The 24,245-nt window shown below is 43.9% G+C and overlaps 1 protein-coding gene across 1 annotated transcript; it reads left to right on the top strand.

Annotated features, from left to right (window-relative positions):
• The first annotated feature begins 1,443 nt into the window (after nt 1-1,443).
• Nucleotides 1,444-14,552, top strand: LOC141335649 (chemerin-like receptor 1). Its single transcript, XM_073841175.1, has 2 exons — nt 1,444-1,484; nt 12,639-14,552. The coding sequence occupies exon 2, from the start codon at nt 12,649-12,651 to the stop codon at nt 13,660-13,662; it is 1,014 nt and encodes a 337-aa protein (XP_073697276.1). The 5' UTR covers nt 1,444-1,484; nt 12,639-12,648; the 3' UTR covers nt 13,663-14,552.
• Nucleotides 14,553-24,245: the final 9,693 nt, after the last annotated feature.

Below are 24,245 nucleotides of genomic sequence, written 5' to 3'. Positions count from 1 at the left end.
TTTGTCATCATTATTTTCTTTTAAGGAGTTGAAATGGCCCTAATCAACATTGATTGACATGACAACAACATTCTATTTGAGAGTAAAAATTTTGTGCGTTTTTTTTTTTTTTTTTTTTGTTAGAGTGGGCGGGTTTTGGTGAGCTTTTGGGCTGGTAATCGTCTATACAGTCTGTCAACGCTGGTTAAATTCTGATGAGCATTCTGCGGGGATATTATCAAGAGGAATACCTTCAGCTGTAAAAAAAAAAAAAAAAAAAAAAGGTAAGTTATTTCATTTATTGGATGTTTAATCGTGTGCTGTTTGATGCGTGTATTGTGCTTGCACTCTGTTTATCACTGAATGACAGTATGTGATTGTAAATCGATAGTGTCTGCACCAAGCATCAGATCAACCATGCATAAATCAAGGAAAACTTGCGTTTTAGGAATTCGGTTCCTCACACGACATGACATAAAAGCTATCTTTTCAGCAATCAGAATGAGCTTTATTTGCCAAGTGTGCAAATAAACAAGGAATTTGTTGCGTACACTCTTGGTAAACATACTTTTATACGAGATCAGAAAGAACATTTAAATAAATAAATAGGCCTAATAATAATGTGGTACATATCTGGAACAGAAGATTTGTGTACAGATTTGTGCATACTGTATATACAGCTGTATAAATAAAAATATGTATTTACATAGGCTATTGAGAAAGAGGCAGTAAGAAATGAATTACAGAAAACAGGTGGTAATTTCTGTGTTAACTGATGGCATGGGGGGGGGAACTGTTTTATGATTTTCTAGTGCACAGAGATATCAAATATGTAACGTCTGCTTAGGGTGAGGTCGTCTGCAGTTGTGGCTGGGATGAGAGGGGTCTGTGATGTTACCTGTCCGTTTCCATAATTAGTGGTTTGTCATAATTTGTCATATTTTAGAAAGGGTTTCTATTTCTGGTACGACTCGGCTGGGACAACAGCATACAGCTTCTGTTGGCTGTGTTATTTATGATTTATTCTGTCACGTCGCGTCTGGTTTGGACAGACAATTGCTTGTCGCTGGAATCTCATCGCATTGCGTCTGGTTATGACACGGTGTTAAGGTAAATAGTTAATTTTGCAGTCATCATACCAAGTGAAGCTATACTAAACATGCGGCATCTTAGGTGCAAGTCTCTCTCTTTTTAGTCTTAGAACCACCAATGTACATGTGTACGTTCATTATCTTTTTAAGCAAGATTTTAAACATGGTTACTTTTAGAAGAATAAAACATTTCATATGAGGTTGCATAACAACATCAATCAGACAGGAGCGGTATTGTTTAAACCTCTGGACTGTGTCCTGGAGCAGAGCTCAAATTGCATCTGACGAAAACCATCACGTGCTTCAAGGGAAAAAAAAGCTTAAATATTAAGCCTGTGTTTTACTTTCTTATTCAGTACACCGTTGTCACAGACAGACACAGGTTTCTTTTTTTCGGCTTGTTTGCTGCCAAAGGTAAGGACATTTTGCACAAAGTATGCAGAAAGCAATACATTTGAAGTTATTCTGGCGAAACTTTAAGATCCTTTCTGATATAACTTGATTTCCAACGTAAATTATGCGTGCAAAAAATGTACAACACTACTTTTTTTGTTAATGTAGTGTCATTTTGCAGAATTTTGCTTTTTTTTTGTACTGTTTTGGAGATTCATTCTTAATCCACAATATTAAATTAAGATTTTTTTTCCTGTGGTATCTGAATTACTACAGTTTTCCAGAGTTTGCTGTTGTTTTACTAGTATCTACTAATTATAATGTAAAGTATTTAAATATGCTCATCACTGATAGTGTCAGATTTCACTGACTGTAATATAAGAACTCTCTAATATAAGATATATTTAAAGCACAATACTGTGCTTTAAGACAGTACAGAATTCCATGTATTCATTCACTGGTGCCTCATTAGGGGTTGTACACAACAGACTATACCTCGTTAAATATGAAGCTGATTTAAGATGCCTTCAAAGTAGATACTAAAGATAATCATAACCAATGTCTATCACATATGTGGATTGATATATAATTTTTTAATCATTATTTTGACTAACATTTATATATAAATGTTATTAACAGCTATTAACACGTTCTCCGACAAGTGGAAGCAATGAGACCTGCTTTTCGGGTTTGGTCAGGTGTATACCCTATTTGGAAACTTTTTTCCCCACTCCTTAAAGTTCCACTGAAATGCTTTGAAACAGGAGGAGGGCGGGACACATCGAGCTGCCTTGCTCCCCTTTTTTAATAGCCAATAGCGTTTCGAATATACAGGTATGTGCCAAAAAAATTGAATATCGAGGTAAAGTCCATTTATTTCCTTTATTTGTTTCAATTTTGATGATTATGGATTAAAGACAAAAAAAAAACAAAAAAAAAAAAACAGTATTTCAGAAAATTTGGATATTTCATGTGACCAATAAAAAAATGATCTTAAACACGTTATCCTTCTGAAAAAGTATTGTATTGTCCTAGGTACTTTGTTGGGCCTCCTTCTGCACTAATTACAGCATCAAGGCGGCGTGGCGTGGAGTTGATCAGCCTTTGACACAGTTGAGGTATATGGTAGCCCAAGTTGTTTTGATACTGGCCTTCAGCTCATCTGCATTTCAGGGTCTCTGTTCCCTCATCTTCCTTTTGACAATACCCCATAGATTTTCAATGGGGTTTAAGTCAGGTGAGTTTGCCGGCCAATCAAGTACAGTTATTCCATGGCTATTAAACCAGCTACTGGTAGTTTTGGCTTTGTGGGCAGGTGTCAAATTGTGCTGGAAAATAAAATCATCATCTCCAAAAAGCTTGTCGGCAGCAGGAAGCATGAAGTGCTCTAAAATTTCCCGGTAGACAGCTGCGTTGACTGTGGACTTGATAAAAGACAATGGACCCACACCAGCAGATGACATGGCTCCACAAACCATCACTGACTGTGAAAACTTCACACTGGACTTTAAGCAGCTTGACATTTGTGCCTCTCCGGTCTTCCTCCAGACTCTGGGACCTTGATTTCCAAATGAAATGCAAAATTTAGGCAACAGACCAGTACTTTTTCTCCTTACCCCAGCACTGCCGTTGTTTTTGGTTCAGGAGTGGCTTGATGCATGGAATTCTCCAGCTGTAGCCCATGTCATGCAGACATCTGTATGTGGTAGTTCTTGATGCACTGACACCAGCCTCAGTCCACTCCTTATGAAGCTCCCCCAGATTTCTGAACCGCCCTTGCTTGACAATCCTCTCAAGGCTACGGTCATCCTTGTCACTTGTGCACCTTTTCCGGCCACATTTTTCCCTTCCTCTTAACACTCTGTTAATATACTTCGTTACTGCGCTCTGTGAGCATCCAGCTTCTTTTGCAGTTGCCTTTTGAGACTTTTCCTCCTTTTGGAGGGTGTCAATAATGGTCTTCTGCACCACCGTCAAGTCAGCAGTCTTCCCCATGATTCTGAAGTCTACTAAGACAGACTGAGACAATTTAAAGGCTGAGGAAACCTTTGCAGATGTTTTGCGTTAATTATCTGACTAGATTGGAACACAGGGAGCCTACAATGTTGAACTTTGTCATAATATTCTAATTTTGTGAAATACTGGTTCCCTTCCGGGAACTCTACACTGCGTCCTGAAACGCTATGGGGAACGCCATTGGCGGGCCGCACTCTGAGTCATGTCCAACGTCCAATGAGAAACGGGAGTGACGTCACAGGCGCGGTGACGTCGCCGACCAGGAAGTATAAAAGCACGTGCATTTGAAGCCGGCGTCAGCTTTTGTCATTCAGCGAGAGCGCTCTGTGTTATTGTCTGTCTGTCTGCATTCTGCTGTTTTTCAGTGCCAGTTTGCACTACTTTTATTTGAGCAGAAATGCCAGGGGGAAAACGTTCTTTTAAGAACGAACGTTCTAAGGCGGTTCAGCAGCCACATAGACGGTGTGTCCCTCCCTGCCAACGCTACAATGTTGGTGGGGATACACACGATCTATGTGTGGTCTGCTTGGGAGCGGAGCACGCTAGGTCAGCCCTTGAGGGGGCTGGCTGCCCGCAGTGCGAGCGGATGCCGCTGCGGTTGCTCCGTTCCCGGAAAGCCCTCTTTGAGGAGGGGGCTTTCATTAGCGTTCCCCGCGGGTCTGGCCCCGCTTCCGTCGAGGCGGAGCGGCAGCTGCACTCGTGGGGTTCGCAGCTAGATCTGCTGGAGGGAGTTGAGACGGGTGATCCCCTATCTCTCTCCTCACCCAGCGGATCGTATGACCTCCTCTTGGATGAGGAAGCCTGCACTGCGGTTCCTTCCCTCCGAGATGAGGAGTCAACGCTTCTCCTGTCTTCCTCCGAGGAGGTTGACATCGAGAGCGTTGACCTCCCACAACCGCCCCCCCGTTCACCCCAGTATGAGGAGCTGGTGGAGGTGCTGACGAGCGCGGTGGCCAAGCTTAACATCAGCTGGTCACCCGCTCCAGATCCAGAGCCCCAGGCGAGCAGGCTTGATGAGCGCTTCCTGCGGGCTAAATCAGCACCTCCCAGACGGAGCCTTCCCTTTTTCCCCGACCTCCATAAAGAGATCGCGAGGTCGTGGGACAGGCCGTATTCCTCACGTCTCTACTCCCCCGCCTCAGATTACTACGGTAATGTGGGGGGGATGGAGGAATACGGCTACAGGGCGATGCCACAGGTCGAGCAGACACTAGCGAGCTATCTGTCTCCCGGCCTGGCATCGTCCCTGAAGGCTCCGTCCTTGCCCACCAAGCCATTAAAGGTAACATCAGGCTTGATGGGCAAGGCTTATGCGGCAGCAGGTCAGGCTGGTGCATGTTTACACACCATGTCTGTGCTCCAGGCGTACCAAGCCGACCTGCTGAAGGAGCTTAGTGACGGCGAGGAGGTGAGCGTGTCAGAGATGCGCAGGACCGCTGATCTGGCGCTCCGGGCCACCAAGGAGACCGCCCGTGCTGTTGGGCGGTCTATGGCAGCCTTGGTGGCCGCGGAGAGGCATCTCTGGCTGACCCTGTCCGACATGAAAGAGAAGGACAGGGTCACGCTCCTGGACGCCCCCCTGCACCCCTCCGGCCTCTTTGATGACTCTGTTGACACAGTTGTCAACAGGCACCAGGAGGCCCGTAGGCAGGCAGCGGCGTTCCAGCGTTACCTTCCTCGCCGCACTTTCTCCTCTGGGGCTGCCGGACGGGAGCAGCCCCAGCCGCACTCCAGCTCCTCACACAGGGAGACCCAGAAAAGGAGCGTTGCTACCCGTGCCCCTCCGGCGCGGCCTAGAGGGCGGGCTCAGCAACGCTCCAAGCCGGGGCCCTCGAAGACTAGGCCCGACCTGAGGGTCGTCCTACAGTCTAAGAGGGCCGCGGCTAAACGGCCCTGATGGTCGTGGCCCAGGGCCAATGAGGGCAGCCCCTCTCGAAGAACCAGGTGCCTAACCGCCTCTGAGGAGTACGGTGACCACCTCTCTTCGGGGCCCTCAGGAGATTCGTCAGCTAACCCTGCCGGTGTTACAGGGCGCGGCAGTCTCCCGCGAACATCATTCTCTGGTCTCTCCGCCCGGAAACGTAGCGGAACCAGAGAGTTCGCCACCCCTACGGGGGTCTCTAGAGCGCTCACTTCAGGTGCATCCTGCCAGTTCGCTGTTACAGGTCACCAAGTTAGCTCCTCTAATAAATCCAGAAACCAGTCTCGAGAGGCTGGTTCCCTTAGTAGAATTTCTGGCAGCGTGGAAACTACTGCCAAACATTTCTATGTGGGTCCTGCGTACTGTAGAGAAAGGCTATTTCATTCAGTTCGGCGCCAAGCCGCCGCCTTTCAGCGGGGTATTTCCTACCCTTGTAAATCCCGAGCAGGCTCTGGTATTAGAACAAGAAGTGCACACTCTCCTGAGGAAGGAGGCCATCGAGGTGGTCCCTCCTCAGCACAGAGAATCCGGGTTCTACAGCCGGTACTTCATTGTTCCCAAGAAGGATGGGGGCCTGCGGCCCATTTTAGATCTCAGACAGCTAAACCTCTCAGTCAGAAAACTGAAGTTCAAAATGTTGACTGTCAGACAGGTCGTGTATCAAATCAGGTCCGAGGACTGGTTTGTCACGATAGATCTGAAAGACACGTACTTTCACGTCTCCATCCTTCCCCAACACCGGAAGTTTCTCAGGTTCGCTTTCAGGGGCAAAGCTTACCAATACAGAGTTCTTCCGTTCGGCCTAGCGCTCTCACCCCGAACTTTCACGAAGTGTGTGGATGCTGCTCTGGCTCCACTGCGACTCCAGGGCATCCGCATACTCAACTACATAGACGACTGGCTCATCCTAGCCAGTTCAGAACAGTTAGCGGCTCAACATCGAGATGTTGTTCTTGCTCACATGAAAAAGCTGGGGTTGAGACTCAACGCCAAGAAAAGTGTGCTGTCTCCATTACAGAGAACCACTTATCTAGGTGTAATTTGGGATTCGACCACGATGCAGGCACGTTTGTCACCTGCTCGGATCGAGTCGATCCTTACTGCAGCAAATGCGGTCAAGCTAGGCCTGCTACTCACTGTCAAACAGTTCCAAGTACTGTTAGGTCTTATGGCAGCTGCATCCAACGTGATACCTCTTGGACTGCTGTACATGAGACCACTGCAGTGGTGGCTCAAAACCAAAGGGTTTTCCCCGAGGGGGAACCCATTCCGCAAGATCAAGGTCACGCGGCGTTGCCTACGCGCCTTGGTCATGTGGAAAAAGCCCTGGTTCCTATCACAAGGTCCAGTGCTGGGAGCTCCTTGCCGCCGCGTCACGCTAGCGACAGATGCATCCCTCACCGGGTGGGGAGCGGTCATGAGTGGCCGCTCCGCCCAAGGCCTACGGAACGACCGGCATCACTCTTGGCACATAAATTGCCTAGAAATGCTGGCAGTGTTCCTGGCTCTGAAGCATTTCCTTCCAGACCTAAGAAACCGTCACGTGCTGGTCCGCACAGACAACACTGCGGTGGTCTATTACATAAACCACCAGGGAGGTCTGCGTTCACGCCCCTTATACAAGCTGGCGTACCAGATCATCTTGTGGTCGCAAGGGAAGCTTCTCTCATTGAGAGCAGTTCACATTCCTGGACGTCTCAATGTGGGAGCAGACGTCCTGTCGAGGCAGGGGCCGAGGCCCGGGGAATGGATGCTTCACCCAGTGGTGATGAAGCAGATATGGAGAGTCTTTGGTCAAGCCCAAGTGGACCTCTTTGCGACTCAGGAGACATCGCAATGTCCCCTTTGGTACTCTCTAGTGCCTCCAGCTCCTCTCGGACTGGATGCCATGGTACAGACGTGGCCGAGGCTTCGTCTGTACGCTTTTCCCCCGATCGCTCTGCTCCCGGGAGTTCTGGAAAGAGTACGCCGGTACGGAGTACGGCTGCTGCTAGTAGCCCCGTACTGGCCGGCCCGAGTATGGTTCTCGGATATAATCGCCCTCCTAGACGGCTCTCCATGGGAGATTCCTGTCAGGAGGGACCTTCTTTCTCAGGCTGGGGGCGCAATCTGCCACCCCCACCCAGAGAAGTGGAAGTTATGGGTGTGGCCCCTGAGGGGGCACAGCTCATAGAAGCTGGTCTCCCAACCGAGGTTGTTGAGACCATCCTTCAATCCAGAGCTCCCTCTACGAGGAAACTTTATGGCCTAAAGTGGAACCTGTTTGCGTCATGGTGTCATGAACGCCACTCAGACCCAGTCCACTGCCCGGTTGGTACAGTGCTGGAGTTCCTGCAAACTCGTTTGTCCGCTGGGTTAGCTCACTCCACCCTGAAGGTGTACGTGGCGGCTATATCGGCTTACCACGCCCCTCAGGGCGGCCTTTCAGTGGGCAGAAACCCCCTGGTCTCACGTTTCCTCCGCGGTGCACTCAGGCTGAGGCCTCGTGCAAGACCGAGAGTCCCTACATGGGACTTGGCTGTGGTGCTAGAAGCGCTGTGTAAGCCCCCCTTCGAGCCTCTGGAGGAGGCCTCCGATCGGATGCTTACCCTAAAAACAGCACTGCTGTTGGCGCTAACATCTCTTAAGAGAGTCGGGGACCTGCAGGCCCTTTCAGTGGCCCCTTCTTATATTGACTTTGCCCCAGGGTTGGCCAAAGCATTTCTCTACCCAAGAGCTGGGTACACACCCAAGGTCCCCTCAGTAACACCACAGCCAATAACGCTGCTAGCATTTTATCCTCCTCCATTCGTGGAGCACAACCAGAGGAAGTATAACTTGATGTGTCCAGTAAGAGCACTAGACACTTATGTCCACAGAGCTGCCCTGTGGCGTAAGTCAGAGCAATTGTTTGTCTGTTACGGCCCCCCTAAGAGGGGGTGCCCGGCTTCCAAGCCTACTATCAGTAAGTGGATCGTTGATGCCATCACCAGGCACTTCCTATATCCCTCTTGTACTGGCTGTACGCAGACAACGGACTACCTGAGGGCCGAGGAGCATTTCTCCCCCTGCACTGGTCGTGTGACAGGCAGCGGTTGAGAACCTTATCCTCGTGTGCCTGAGGGCCGAGGTCTTTTTATCCCTCTTGTCTGGTGGTGGATCACAGACAGAGATGAATTCCAGTGCCCTGGCAAGGTCACCAGGCACTTCTTGCGTCCCTCTTGTACTGGCTGTAATGCAGACAAAGGACCACCATCTCTCCTCGTACGCCCGAGGGCCGAGGAGCTTTTTCTCCCCCTGCACTGGTCTGATGACAGGCAGCGGTTGAGAACCTTAGCCTCGCGTGCCTAAGGCCGAGGCCTACTCTACCCCTCTTGTCTGGTGGCTGATCACAGACAGAGATGAATTCCAGTGCCCTGGCAAGGTCACCAGGCACTTCTTGCGTCCCTCTTGTACTGGCTGTAATGCAGACAAAGGACCGCCACTTCTCCTCGAGTGCCTGAGGGCCGAGGTTCATTATCCCTCTTGTCTGGTGATGGATCTCAGACAGAGATGTATTACCACTCGCGTCCTGGCAAGACTACCAGGCGGAGTTACCACAGTGTCTCATCAGGTAAGCATTTTTAGACACTGTCCCTTCTCGGTCTTGCGAGACCAGACGAAGGATGACATGACCTCGTGGTCTCGAGGGCCGAGGTCTCCTTTCCCTCTGATCTGGTGGGCTCCACAGTCAGAGATGTACTACCACCCATGTCCTGGCAGATTCCCAGGCTGAGGTTTGTATTGTATTATAACGCTGTTTTTCCCCCCTTGTTCTAGCAGACACTAGGCAGGGTGCGGAAATTATGGGGGCGTTGATACCTCGTTCCCCATAGCGTTTCAGGACGCAGTGTAGAGTTCCCGGAAGGGAACGTCTCAGGTTACGTATGTAACCCTGGTTCCCTGAGGGAACGAGACACTGCGTCTCGGACCATAATTCCCGCATCCCTGCTGCGCTCGCTTCATTCCTTTGAAGCTGACGCCGGCTTCAAACGCACGTGCTTTTATACTTCCTGGTCGGCGACGTCACCGCGCCTGTGACGTCACTCCCGTTTCTCATTGGACGTTGGACATGACTCAGAGTGCGGCCCGCCAATGGCGTTCCCCATAGCGTTTCAGGACGCAGTGTCTCGTTCCCTCAGGGAACCAGGGTTACATACGTAACCTGAGACGATTTTTTTTATCTTTAATCCATAATCATTAAAATTGAAACAAATAAAGGCTTGAAATATTTCACTTTGTGTGTAGTGAACTAATATAACATACAAGTTTCACTTTTTGAAACAAATTATTGAAATAAATGGACTTTCCCTCGATATTCTAATATTTTGGCACATACCTGTATAGTAGAGCCAGAGCAATGAGCGGATGGCCAGACAATTTTTTATTATTATTTATTTTTTATTAGGCTATTTTAAATTTACTTAAGCGTGAACAAAAAAAAAAAAAAAAACCCTCATTGGCCCATAACAAACATTAAAGGAGGATTCATTGCAGAGCATCTGACAAAATTAATGTCTTACATTGTTGAATGCACCGCGAGAGTTCGTGTGATTGTTAACTCGAAACCGAAAGTAAAGTAAAACACATGATTTTAATATGCAGCGTTTTGAGACCGACTCCCTGATGCACGCAAATTATGCTACATACAATATCTAGGCTGTTATTAGTATGTAGGCTATAATAGGTTGTGTAGTTGTCTATTGCTGTATCATACGTGAAAATTTTTCTATTTGCACTTTGGATATTGAAAGATTAGCATACTTTGATTATGGCTGTACTTTATGTTTGCAATTAATAAGACTAAGAAAAAACTGTGTTGTTTATTTTTTGCTATTTATACTGTTTTTATTTGTGTTGTTGTCTTTTATTACATATGATAATTCATACTTAGAAAGTAGAACTGAAATTACATTTATTACAAGATGATTAGTTAAAACACTTAAAAATGCACCTGCAGATTTTTCCAGTCATGTATTTGGTCACTGAGAATCTTTTTGAAAGTAATATTAATAATACATTTTATTTATGGGTGCCTTACATGACACTCATGGTCACCTTACATGCATATAAAACACATATAAAAACAATAAAATGGCATTAGGAATTACATAACATTATTACCGGTATGCCTAAAAAGATGCAACTGTAACTAGTGTAAAAGTTTAACAAGAAGTCCAAAAACAGAGCATTACAATAGTCAATGTGACAAAAGTGACAAGAGCATAGACCATAATAGCATAATAAGCCATCAGAGTAAACGTATTGATATATGTGCTTCAAAAGATAGAGTATTGTCCAGGATAACACCCAAACTCTTTACTAGAACCATCAATGCACATTGAAAAATCACTGGTACTCGACAAATCATATTTTGGACCAACAAGAAGTATTTCTGTTTTACTACTGTCAAGTTTAAGAAAACTGCTTGAAAACCAAGCTTTAACTTCAGGCAAACAGTTAGAAAGAGAAGATGAATTAAGTTTAGAAGGAGACAGATGGGTGTCATCGGCGGAACAATGAAAATGTATACCATATTCCCTAAAAATGTTTCCAAGTGGCAGTAGATAAATGACAAATAATAAAGGGCCTGTGGGACACCTGTAGTAATATGTGATGACTTGTGATATGTGAGATAAGTTGTGAACCAAGCCAGAGAAGTACCTACGATTCCAATGGGCTACAATCTATCTAATAGAATTTTATGAGAAATGGTGTTGAATGCTGAAGTTAAATCAAGAAGAATTAAAATAGATAAGAGTCCTGAGTCAGCCGCTACCAATAAATTATTAAAAATTTTGACAAAGGCAGTCTCGGTACAATGACATGAACGAAAACTTCATTGGAATTGTTCATATAGATTATTCACTGAAAGATGATCGTGTACCTGAGCTGCAACAACCTTTTCCAGGATTTTAGATAGAAATTAAAAGTTAGAAATTGAGTGGAAATTATCAAAATGATTTAGATTTAGATCTAAATAATGTGTAAAAATTTAGCTTTGTTCCCGTGAATCAAATCTCGTGTTTCAACTTGTCTCTTATATATAAATATACATTTATTATATAAATCCCTGATCACCTTAATCCACCTCTGCCTGCCCTATGTAGTGCACTATGTGCCAGTCACCGTACAGGATATTCTAACTCTGTTAACAAGTGATCGATTGTGGCTGCAGCTTGACTGTCTATTTCTAGTGTAGGAGGCGGGACTGCATTATTCCTTTTAAGAAAAACTGTTGTTTTCAAAAAACCCATTAATGATTTACGTTATTTAAAAAATCCTCTATGGGGGGACTATGGCACTACCTGTTGCTTATTTTTACCTCAACACAACTCGGAAAATAAAATACTGATACGATGCCACATTGTGTGGCTTTTGGTTGTAATTTTCAGTCAAAGGGCAACAAGAGAAGCAATGTGAGTGACTGCCTGTGGACAAGTACAACTTTCTAGAGAATCAAGTCTTTGTTCTCTCCACTTTAGTCCTGATGCCTTTGAGGCTTTTAGTAGACCACAGCTACTATAAGAGATTACAAACAGCAGAGACAAGATCCTGACAGGATGTAAACATGCCGGCACTTGCCTTGATGCCACAGCCACTGAAAAAAGTTCTCAGCATTTAGACTCCTTGTAGGGAAAATCAATGGTATGACATTTGTTATGAAATTTGGTTTAAGCATAGGGCCAGTAAGTGTAAGTGACTTCAGTAAGTGACATCATTTATGTTATATTAAGCCATACAAGCTTTAATACAGGGGGTTTCCTTTAAAGATTATATTCTATTCAGTGTCCAGGAAGGAGCAGGTTATATTACATGTACACTCTTAAAAATAAAGGTGCTTTAAAAGGTTCTTCACAGCGATGCCTTGAAGAACCATTTTTGGTTCCACAAAGAACCATTCAGTCAAAGGTTCTTTAAAGAACCATCTCTTTCTCACCTTTTTATAATCTGAAGAACCTTCTTTTGCTACAAATAACCTTTTGTGAAAAAGAAAGGTTCTTCATATAACGATTTAGAAAAAAAGGGTTCTTCTATGGCATTGTGTATATGTGACAAGTATATTTGGACATATGAACATATTATCACATTCTCATGAGTTAATATGTTAGTTCCACAACAAAATAAAATAAACAGAACACTATTTTGACTATATTGAACACTTTCCTGGGCTGTGTATTACTCACAGTAAAATAATAATTAATATCTTTTTGTTTCAGGCTTTACAAAATGTCTGGAGAAGAAAATCCCATGGACTATTATGATATCATTAGAGAACTTAAAAGTGTACCATTAAGAAATGTATCAGAGAATGTAACCAAGCAGTACCAACAAGAGATGAAGATGACTTACTTAATAACATATTCTATTGTCCTCATCCTCGGTGTCACCCTCAACTTCATCGTCATTGTCATCAGCTGCCTGAAAAACAAGAATTCTCCAAAGTTTGCCACTTGGATTATGGCGTTGGCTGCAACACACTTAGTCTGCAGTGCATCTACTGTTTTTCAGCTTTTGTATGCTTACAATAACTTTGAATGGAATTACGGAAGTGCAAGCTGCAAGTTGTCATCCTATATCGTCTACGGCAGTATGTTCTCCACAGCAGCCATGCTGAGTCTCTGGAGCATCAGTGCTTCTTTTTCCAAAAGAAAGTGCACTAAAAATTGCAAGAATTGCAACATTATTCTGATTTCACTCTCCTGGACCATTGCAGCTGTCTTGGCATGTCCTTCACTGTTTTCCAGAGAGATCAGAGAATCTCAGTGCATTGATGATTATGACTTGGACAAATCGAGAACAACTCAAGATGGCATTGCAAGGCTTAAGGCAGTCGTTATCATGCGATTTCTCATTGGGGTTCTCGTGCCAGCTTTGACAATGTTTCTCAGCTGTTTGACATCAGCTAATAGAAGCTGTAAATATTGCAAGAAGCAGGAACAGATCATCTGTGCTATAAAGATTGTCTACTTTGTGTTCTGGGGCCCTCAGATTGTCTTAACCATGATTCAAGCCGCTGTAAACGACAGCTTGGGTTCAAATACGTTGAAATATGGACTTCCAGCAGCCACTGTACTGGCCACAAGCCACTCTTTTATCAACCCCATCATCTATCTGTTATTGGGATGCAGCATTAAAATGAACTGGATGGCACATGACCCAGATCAGTGTGAAATCATGGTTTGTGAGGGGAATGAACTGTTGCTTTACACCAGAAAAGCACCCAGTTCAAATCCCAAATGAGCTTGGAGGTCTGTCTCTGTGGAGTTTTTCCATAGGTCAATTGGAGACACTAACTTGTCTGTGAAGTGAATATGAGTAAGAGTTTCTCCTGTGATTGACTGGTCATCCGTCCAGTGTTTCCTGCTACATCACATGTATACACTTACCAAACTCATAACCTTACATTGCTAGAATAAGCATCGCTACAAAAATACTATTAACACACTATATCCTGTTGTATATGAATTTCAACCTTATATAGAAGGCCATTTGAAGCATTTGTTTTTCTGATGGTGTGTTGTAATATTGTTGCCGTGTTGTCATGATACTGTAACGTTGCGTTTAATGTAAACTAAGAATGTGTATGTATATGTTTGTAGGTTAATATGGTTCCAGTCTAATGCATGTAATACAATTTGATATATTTTCATATATTATGTTTTTATAAACACTACAGCTAGGAAGCATGACCATATTAGCATGACCCTATCTGTCAGCACTGCACTGCCTCCGTATTAAACATTGTATACATTTTAAAATCTTGCTGATTACTTGTAGCCCTGTTTGAGAAAAGTCAGTACGTTTTAGCTCAATGCAATAACATTGACCCGAACACCACCAGAGCTGTCAGTATTGTGTCCTGTTCTGTTCTGTTTTTCCTAGTGTTTTCCCCCTGTGTTTCCAGTGTTTTGGTTTGTTCCGCTGGCTCCACCTTTTGGTTTAGTGTCTTTGGTTTCCCCCTGCCCATATTTGTACTTCCCCTTGTTATCTTGTTATGTTGCCACTCCCCTGTTCCAGTGTATATATAGTCCTCAGTTCCTCACTCCCCTTGTCCATTATTAATGTTACTTAGTTCATTGACATTCTTGTTCCCATTCAATGTTTTCTTCAATAAATATCTGTTTTTTTTTCCTCCGGTTTCCTGCAAGTTTCCTCCTGGCTCATCTCCATGGCAGTGTGACACAAGCTTTTATTTAAATCTATCTCTAGTTTGCAACACCAACTTTCCACAATCTAGTCAATACCCAATGGACAAAACCAAGCACTGACCTTCATTTTATCTTACTAAACATTCTCAGATTTACGTCACAATAAGGAAAAAGGGTGGTTGCAAGTTCTGTTTCTAGTCAGTTTAAATAACTCAAAGACCAGCCAGAGGAGAATGGGATGTTTGTTTCATCCAAGTTTTCTTCCTGTTTTTTTTTTATTAGGTGGAGTTGCGTTAGCTGGATTGCAAAGAGTATAAAAGCACCATTTCTCTGCTTTGGACCAGTAGCATGTTGTACAAAGAGCTATTGAGTTTAAATTATTATTTGAATGTTTTAAGATTAGGAAAATAATATTTGAAATAGTGGTGGCTGTTTGTGGTATAACGTCCTAAACAAACTTTCACAGGAACCGTAATTTTTTTCATATCAACTTCAAATTTGGAACATAACTTATTTAGATGTGAGGCTTCAATTTGGGATAAAACCTGTCATGTAAAATATGTATTTTATATAAAATATAATAAAAAATGTACAGTGCATTTTATTTACAGTAAATTTAAACTTCTATATTTTGTTGATACTTTATTTTTTGAAAAAAATCTGCAATAATCTGCTAATTGTCTTCTTTAAAAAGAGACCAACCTTAGATCTGTATTCCAAAGTGTTCATGAATTACAACAACTGAAGTTTGGATAGTGCACTTTCATGCCTATTTTTAAAAAATGGGGGGTGACAGTTATTAACGATAAGGTACTTCTTAAGGTACAACTTAAGAACGACATAGCGTAAAGGTGGTTTCGGAGAACACAGCCCTGGACCTTGAATGTGGAAGGACCCTTGCTGTCTATGGAGGGTCAGAGAGCTATTGGATTTCATCAAAAATATAATAATTTGTGTTCCGAAGATAAACAAAGATCTTACGGGTTTGGAACAACATGAGGTTGAGTGATTAATGACAGAATTTAAATTTTAGGGTGAACTAACCCTTTAAGATTTTATAAAAGTTTTAAGCTGTATTTTCTATAAAATAATAAATAAGGAATACATGAAACATTAAAGCATCACCTATTAAAACAACATTCTCAAGAAAACAGAAGAACAGAAAAAAAAGAAAAGAAACACCTGGAACATTTCCAATTAAGGAATGATTTAAAATGATCACTTAATTATCTTATTCAGATAATAGAGAAAAAAAATGGAGACATGAAAATGTACAAAATATACTGGAGAAATATAGTTGCTAAGTTTACTAGAGCACTGACTATTTGAATGTTACAAGGACTTATATGTAGTCTTACCCGGTCTCAGCAATAGATGACAGCACTGCATTACATCAGATCATAGTGGGCCAAAGCTTTGAGTTTGTTTCTTGAATCTATTTTTCCAAAACTAACAACAACAACAAAAGAAATAATCAAGAAGTGAAAGCAGATGATGAAAATCTTGTTGATGAGGAAAACAAAAACAGTTGTGGAAGTATTTTGTGGAAGTAAAGCATGTGCTATGATCAGGGCTGGATTAAACTCTTATATTGACAAAGGGAAAAAAGAAAGTTCTCAGTTCTATCGCAATAAAATATTGTGAAGTCGTATACTTGCATTTAGTCATTGAAGAGCAAATATAGCTATTAATTCATTTGAGAACAGAGAAAGCCTATTCCATTAATTGGCTCTGGTGTCATTATCACTTTGGGAGTGCATTATTTTTCTAATAATTTTAATGGCCTGGAGTCACAACCACATTTCAAAACATTGTTTAAATATGTTATTTCAAGACACCATGTCATGTCATGTTTCCATCCTGAACACTTGTGTCTTGAAATAAATTACGCACCTCACTCCAAATGATCCGAATGATGATGATGGTGTGTGTGTGTGTGTGTGTGTGTGTGTGTGTGTGTGTGTGTGTGTGTGTGTGTGTGTGTGTTTGAAAGAGAACAGTAGAAGGAAAGCTGATTTCTGCATATAAAAAAGGTCTACAGCATGGAAAGGAGCTTTTCAAAAGGAACATTAAGCAACATAAGGAAGTGGCAAATTTCTGATGAGTCCACTAGTAACAGCAACAAAAAGGTCCTCATTATGATGAAGAGCTACTACCATGAAGATTTGAAGAAGGTTGTGGAACACCTGGGGTCTACAGAGATGATGAAGGTCAGTGCTGCCGACTTAGAATGTGTGATGTGCCAGTTTTTTTGTTTTTTTCTAAGACAGCATCACCTATTCTATTCTATCCTATCCTATCCTATCCTATCCTAATAAAAGTATTCCTATAATGTTAAAAGATCAGAATGTCTCTATGACAAAGGGTTCTAAAAATATGGCTTCTTATTGAAAAAAATTGCCCCGGTTAGGGTCAGTCGAACGAGTCGAACCAACCAAATGTTGAAATGAATTTCAATATTTAATTGTTTGCATGTTGAACACCGAAGTTTTAACCTTCCTAAAAACAAACCAAACAGAGAGTATGTTGGCCATCAGCAACTACAAGTGGACAAATGTATCTGGTTATAATGTTATGAAAAGCATTTTCTGGTTCTTATCAGAGAAAGATTTGGTAAAATCGTCTATTGACAAAAGCCTTCATATCTGAAAGCACAGTGTGCAGACCATACACAAGTCTAAATGTAGTGTGCAGACTTTATAGAAACACACTGTGTAAATCTGATAAATCTACACTGGACTTTATGTTTTCAACATTATTGTCCATCTCTGAGGAGAGTGTTGAGAGCTAATTGAGCCTCGACACTCAGAGTGTCATGGTGACTTCTCCTGTGGAGTAGAGCTCAACAGGTGAAATTAAAATTATGTAGTTATTAAAACTATTGTCGCTATTAGTATTTTCTATTTGTTTTTCTTAGTTTCAGAAAAACATACACTGTAAAAAAAAAAAAAATAAGCCGTAAAATTTACGGTAAAAAAACTGGCAGCTGTGGTTTTACAGTAAAAAATACGGTAGCAATGTTTTACATTTTACAGTTTTCACTTACATATACAGGTAAATACCGTAATTTTAAATTTTTTAAACTGATATAATGGTGATGTACCAACCTTTTAAAGCACTGAAATCTGTTTTGTACCTTTGTAATACACTGATAATCACCAAAAGCAGGTGGTGATGACAACATCACATGATGAACCAAAGCCCATCACAAGGAGGTTTTAAATAATAACATATATAGAAGGTGCACAGTGTCATTCACACAAACACTATCATGGTAACACACATAAAATTGAAAAAATGCAAAAAACATTAATTTAACAACATTAGATGTACCCTAATGTACAAAACTGCCAAGAAAAATCTAAAAAGAAAAAGTTATTTCAACAAAAACAAAAACAAAAAAAAACATTCAATTAAAAAAATGAAACAGGGAATTCTGGAAATGTCAATTTACGGTTATTCACTGTAAATTTTACGTTCTTTTTCACTTAAAAAAACATGCAATGTGCAACGCAGTTTTTCACCGTATATAGAAGGGGAACTTACCATTAACCATTTCACAGGTTTTTACCGTGGCATTTTTACAGTTTTTTACCGTTAAATTCATGGTCATTTTTTACAGTGTACAAGCTGGAAGAAGATCATGCACTCTTTCTTCAAGAAAGTATGTAAGGCTGCAAAGTAGGGATGCTCAGATCAGGATTTTTGTAGCTGATACCGATTTTGTGTCATGGCGATCGACAGATACCAATGCCGATTCTGATGCTTTGAGCTTTATATAACTGATATGTAATCTCTCTGATCAACATTCACAAGCCTAATCTCTCTCTCTCTCTATACGTCTCTCGGTGGCCCGTTCTTAAGTGCTGAATCAGGTTAGTGGTATTAAATGTTTTGGACAATGCTCCTGCACGTACAATTTCTTTGACATAGTATTTCTTTGCCGTAGTAATTCCACACCAAATTCATTCACGTACACATGCAACATGTACATCCTCAAGCGTTGACGTTATCAAATTGCGATCAATTTGTGAGATCGGCCAAATTTAGTGAGCACTGATCGAGTGATTATCGGCCGATACAGATCTCCGGCCGATCGATCGGAGCATCCCTACTGCAAAGCTCCCCTTCTGCTGCTCCCAGCACACAATGGACCGTCAACCACAGCTAGACCCACAGTTAACTTCAGCTTGCCTAAGCAAAAGGCAGTGTCCAAATTAGAAAACTTTACACCTGACATCATCTCTAAGGACGGTATAGAGGCTGCAATTAGAGGCTTCAAATGATTAAACATCATTACAAACAATAATGCATTACATGTAAATTTTACAGTAAAATGTCAACTCTTTTCACTGAATTGAAGGTCAGAGATGTCACTAATAGTTAATAACTCAATGAAATCAATTTTGTTGACCTTAGTTTCAAAACTTAGGAAGAGGAAAGGAGTCCGCTCTTTCTTCAGGAGAGTGTGGAAGGCTTCGAAGTGTCCTTTCTGCTCCAAGAACAAAGTGGAGCCTTTTGTGCCTCAAAATTATAGATTTTTTTAATGGCCAAAAATCTGTAAGATATTTAGTAAAGATCATGTTCCATGAAGATATTTCGTAAATTTCCTTCTTAAAAAACAAAATAAAACGTTTTTCTGCTAATTAATATGCAATGCTAAGGACTTCATTTGGACAACTTTAAAGGCGATTTTTGATTTTTTGTTATTGGCACCATCAATTTCCAGATTTCCAAATAGTTGTATTTCAGCCAAATATCTGTCTTAAGCTTTATGGCTGCTTTTGTGGTCCAGGGTAAGTTGCATACTGTAAATTAAAAGTGTTTCCTAAAAATGAACCAACTAGCAGCTATCCAAGTCGTTGTCAAATTTGACCGAACTTTTTATGTTATGTTTTTATTCAAATTACTTTACAAATTTCATGGTTGGGTAACTGTGTTTTTTTTTTTTTACCTTCTGCAGGTTGCCATCAAACATATTCAAAAGACTGGACCAATATCTTCAATTGTATGCTGGCAAAACATAATATGCATTTAGTTGTTTAAGTGACGATTACTGTAGATTAAGCAAAATTTTTGACTCTGTTGATCAAATCTCAAAGCTTAAAACAATGTAAAGTACATTTAAAATGATACATGGTCTTCAGAGTTTTACCAAATTAACCTTTTATTTCATCTTTTCTCTACGCTGGGCATCCCAGTCCTCTCATTACAGAAGTTGCACTGCTGCTAATGATGAGGCAAGAACCCATAAGCCCTCACACCAACTAACTATACGAGTGGTTTGAGCACCCTGGAAAATTCACTCACATTATGGAGTTTCCAGATCTCTGTTAGAGCTTGTCGGACTTCATCAACAAAAATCCTTAAATGAATCAGACAACAGAGCGGTCATGATGCGTCAGGCTGCGCAAGTAGTACAGCACTGCATTGAGCGAAGTGTTTTTCATAACAATATTCATCCAGAGAATATCTTGTTGAGAAAACACACTTTTGAATTTAGTTAATAGATTTTGGCTGTGGTCAGCTAGCAATGGCTACAATCACAAGCATTATAGAAGTGAGCTGGCATTTAGTGTAAGAGAGTGTGGAAACTGTCTCGGGTTACGTATGTCATTAACGCTTTGGGGAACGCCATTGGCGAGCCGCCCTCTGAATCATGTCTGCAAACAATGAAATGACGGGAGTGACGTCACAGGCGCGGTGACGTCAGCGACCAGGAAGTATAAAGCACGTGCGTTTGATGCCGGCGTAAGCTCTTTAGGAATGAAGCGAGCGCCGCAGGGATGCAGGAATTATGGTCCATGACGCAGTGTCTTGTTCCCTCAGGGAACCAGGATTACGAGACATTCCCTTCCGGGAACTCGAACTGCGTCATCAACGCTTTGGGGAACGAGACCCACGCTCCCATGATTCCAAGTCCCTGCGCAGTGTCTGCTGCTAGGTCAAGGGAAAGGAACACATTGAGTCTCTGGTGCATCACTCCAGAGAAGTAGTACCCTCTGTCTTGGGAACCCTTGGGTTGCCAGTGCAAGAGGGAAAGACAGTGTCTGAAATTCTTACCTGCCGAGACACTGGAATGGTTCCACTTGGGAAATTGCCAGGACGCGAGTGGTAGTACACCTCTGTCCGGGAACCATACGTGCCAGAACAAGAGGGAGAATGATCCTTGGTCTGGTCATACCAGAACCAGAGTGAGAATAATCGTTGGTCTAGTATTGTACTAGAACCAGAAGGAGAATATTCCTCGGCCCTCGGGCACACGAGGAAAATCGTAGACCTCTACTTGGTCGCCAGCCAGAGCAAAAGGTACTCCTTAGCCCTCAGGCGCACATGGAGTCTTTTTCTGGGAAGAGCCAGAACAAGAGGGACCGAATAAGCCATTGTCTAGTATTCCACGGACAAGAGGGCATTGTGGTCCTCGGCCCTCAGGCACACGAGGACAGGGTACTCAACCTCCTAGAGTGCTCCTCGGCCCTCAGGCAAATGAGGAGAGGTAGTAGTCCTTTGTCTGGGAACAGCCAGAACAAGAGGGACCAAATAAGCCATTGTCTAGTATTTCACGGACAAGAGGGCGGTATGGTCCTCGGCCCTTAGGCACACGAGGATAGGGTTCTCGACCTTTGCCTGTCATTTGACCAGTGCAGAGGGAATAAATAGTCCTCAGCCCAGAATGTTCCTCGGCCCTCAGGCAGATGAGGAAAGTGGTAGACCTCTGTCTGGTTGCCAGCCAGAGCAAGAGGTACTCCTAGGCCCTCAGGCACAAGAGGAGTCTTAGTCCTTTGTCTGGGAAGAGCCAGAACAAGAGGGACTGAATAAACTCCGCCTGGTAACCTTGCCAGGATGCGATTTCTAGTATTCCACGGACAAGAGGGCAATATAATCCTCGGCCTTTAGGCACACGATGAAAGGTGATACACCTTTGCCAGGTAGCCAGCCAGCGCAAGAGGTACTCTTAGTCTTAGTCCTTTGTCTGGGAAGAGCCAGAACAAGAGGGACCGAATAAGCCATTGTCTAGTATTCCACAGACAAGAGGGCAATGTGATCCTCGGCCCTCAGGCACATGAGGAAAGTAGTAGACTTCTGCTTGGTCGCCAGCCAGAGCAAGAGGTACTCCTCGGCCCTCAGACGTACGCGGAGTCTTAGTCCTTTGTCTGGGAAGAGCCAGAACAAGGGGGACCGAATAAGCCATTGTTTAGTATTCCACGGACAAGAGGGCAATATAATCCTCAGCCCTCGGGCACACGAGGATAGGGTTCTCAACCGCTGCCTGTCATATGAACAGCGCAGGGGGAGAAATGCTCCTCGGCCCTCAGGCACTCGAGAAGAAAGTAGGCGAAAAGACTTCTCTTCTTTCTTGACAGAAAGAATGCGCCTTGAGAAGTCTCCTCCTGGCTAGCAAGGGGGCTGAATTTCTGGGCTTAGCCTTTGCTAAGGTGAGAGGACAAAGGAGCCAGGAGTGGCTCTGAGGTCGAGTTCATAGAATCTGACGAACCTCAGAGGCGAGGACCAACCCGCAACACTGCAGATGTCCTGGCTAGGGACACCTGCCATCAGAGCTTTTAGAGGCGGAAAGCCTCGGGGGAAGTGAGTCTTGTTTCCCCATGGAGATGGGAGACCAGAGGACTTGAAAGTAGTAGAAATGGCATCTATGATCCATCTACTGATAGCTCTGTTTATGCCACATGCTTTTGTGGCCGTATGTGCCCAGTGCTCACACTGGACACATGCAGTTATACTTAAAATTTTGGTCGTGCTCCAAGAATGGAGGAAATAGAGGCTTGGGACCCCTCGGGGTCTCAACCTGGGTGCACCTCAGAGGAAAACATATAACCAAGGGGCTTTTACCCACTGACAGACCACTGAAAGGGGCGTGGTAGGCCAGTGAGCCACCACAAACGCCTTCAGGGTGTAGTGAGCTGATTTTGTGAGTTTGCAGGGACTCTAGTACTGTACGAAACGGGCAGTAACTTGGTCTAAACGGTGTTCATGACACCACGAAGCAAACAGGTTCCACTTAAGGCCATAAGGCTTCCTCGTAGAGGGAGCTCTGGATAGGAGAATGGTCTTGACAACCTCAGTTGAAAGACCAGATTCTATGAGTTGTGCCCCCTCAGGAGCCACACCCATAATTTCCACAGAGGAGGTCCGAGAACCATACTCGGACCGGCCAGTACGGGGCTAGTAGTAACAGCCGCACCCGATACCAGCGTACTCTTTCCAGAACTCCTGGGAGCAGAGCACACGGGGGAAATGCGTACGGACGAAGCCTCGGCCACGTCTGTACCATGGTGTCCAGTCCGAGCGGAGCTGGAGGCACTAAGGAGAACCAGAGGGAGCTTTGCGATATCTCTCGAGTCGCAAGAGGTCCAACTGAGTCTGGATAAAAATTCTCCATGCTTCGCTACTTCCAGGTGAAGCATCGATTCCCCGGGCCTTGGCCCCTGCCTCAGCAGTACGTCTGCTCTCGAGGACCAGCTAGGTCACCAGGTGCACCGTGGAGGAAAACGTATTACCAAGGGGACTCTACCCACTAACAGGCACCGAAAGGGGAGTGGAAGGCCAATAACGCCGTCACATACACCATCAGGGTGGAGTGGGTTAGCCCTGCGGAAAAGCGAGACTGCAGAGACTCCAGTACTGTACCAGTCGGGCAGTGAATTGGGTCAAAATGGTGTTGGGTACAACATGCTGTAAACCACTTCCTCTTAAGGTCATAGGGTTTCTTCGTAGGGGGAACTCTGGAGTGAAGGATGGTCTCAGCAACCTCGGTTGAGAGACTGGCCACTATGAGATGCGCCCCCTAAGGGCTCAAACTTATTCCCGAACTCCCGGGAGCAGAGCGATCGGGGAAAGGGCGTACAGACGAGGCCTTGGCCACATCTGTACCATAGCGTCCAGTCCCGCAGGAGCTGGAGGCACTAGAGAGTACCAGAGGGGACATTGCGATGTCTCTTGAGTCGCAAAGAGGTCCACTTGAAGCTGGCCAAATACTCTCCAAATCTGCTTCACTACTCCTGGGTGAAGCATCCATTCCCCGGGCCTCGGCCCCTGCCTCAACAGGAAGTCTGCTCCCACATTGAGACGTCCAGAGATATTGGACTGCTCTCAGGCATAGAAGTTTTCCTTGAAACCACAGGAGAATCCAGTATGCCAGCTTGTATAAGGGGCGTGAACGGAGACCTCCTTGGTGATAAATATAGTAGACTACCGCAGTGCTGTCTGTACGAACTAGCACGTGACGGTTTCTCAGGTCTGGAAGGAACATTTAAGGGCCTGGAATACGGCCAGCATCTCTAGGCAATTTATGTGCCAGGGGAGATGGTGATCACTCCAAAGGCCTTGGGCTGAGCGGTCACTCATGACCGCTCCCCACCCGGTGAGGGATGCATCTGTCGCTAGCGTGACGTGGTTAAAAAGAACTCCCAGTACCGGACCCTGAGAGAGGAACCAGGGTTTCTTTGGCCAAGGCACGTAGGCAGTGCCGAGTAACCTTGATCTTGTGAAATGGGTTTCCCCTCGTGGAGAACCCCCTGGTTTTGAGCCACCACTGTAGTGGTCTCATGTACAGCAGACCAAAAGGTATCACGTTGGATGCTGCTGCCACAAGACCTAACAGTACTTGGAACTGCTTGACAGTGAGTGAAAGGCCTAGCTTGACTGCATTTACTGCAG

Source organism: Garra rufa, chromosome 5 (assembly GCF_049309525.1).
Source record: "Garra rufa chromosome 5, GarRuf1.0, whole genome shotgun sequence".
NCBI classification, from domain to species: Eukaryota; Metazoa; Chordata; class Actinopteri; order Cypriniformes; family Cyprinidae; genus Garra; species Garra rufa.
The sequence above is the reverse complement of the archived record's forward strand: the minus strand, read 5'-3'. Positions and strand labels throughout refer to the sequence as shown.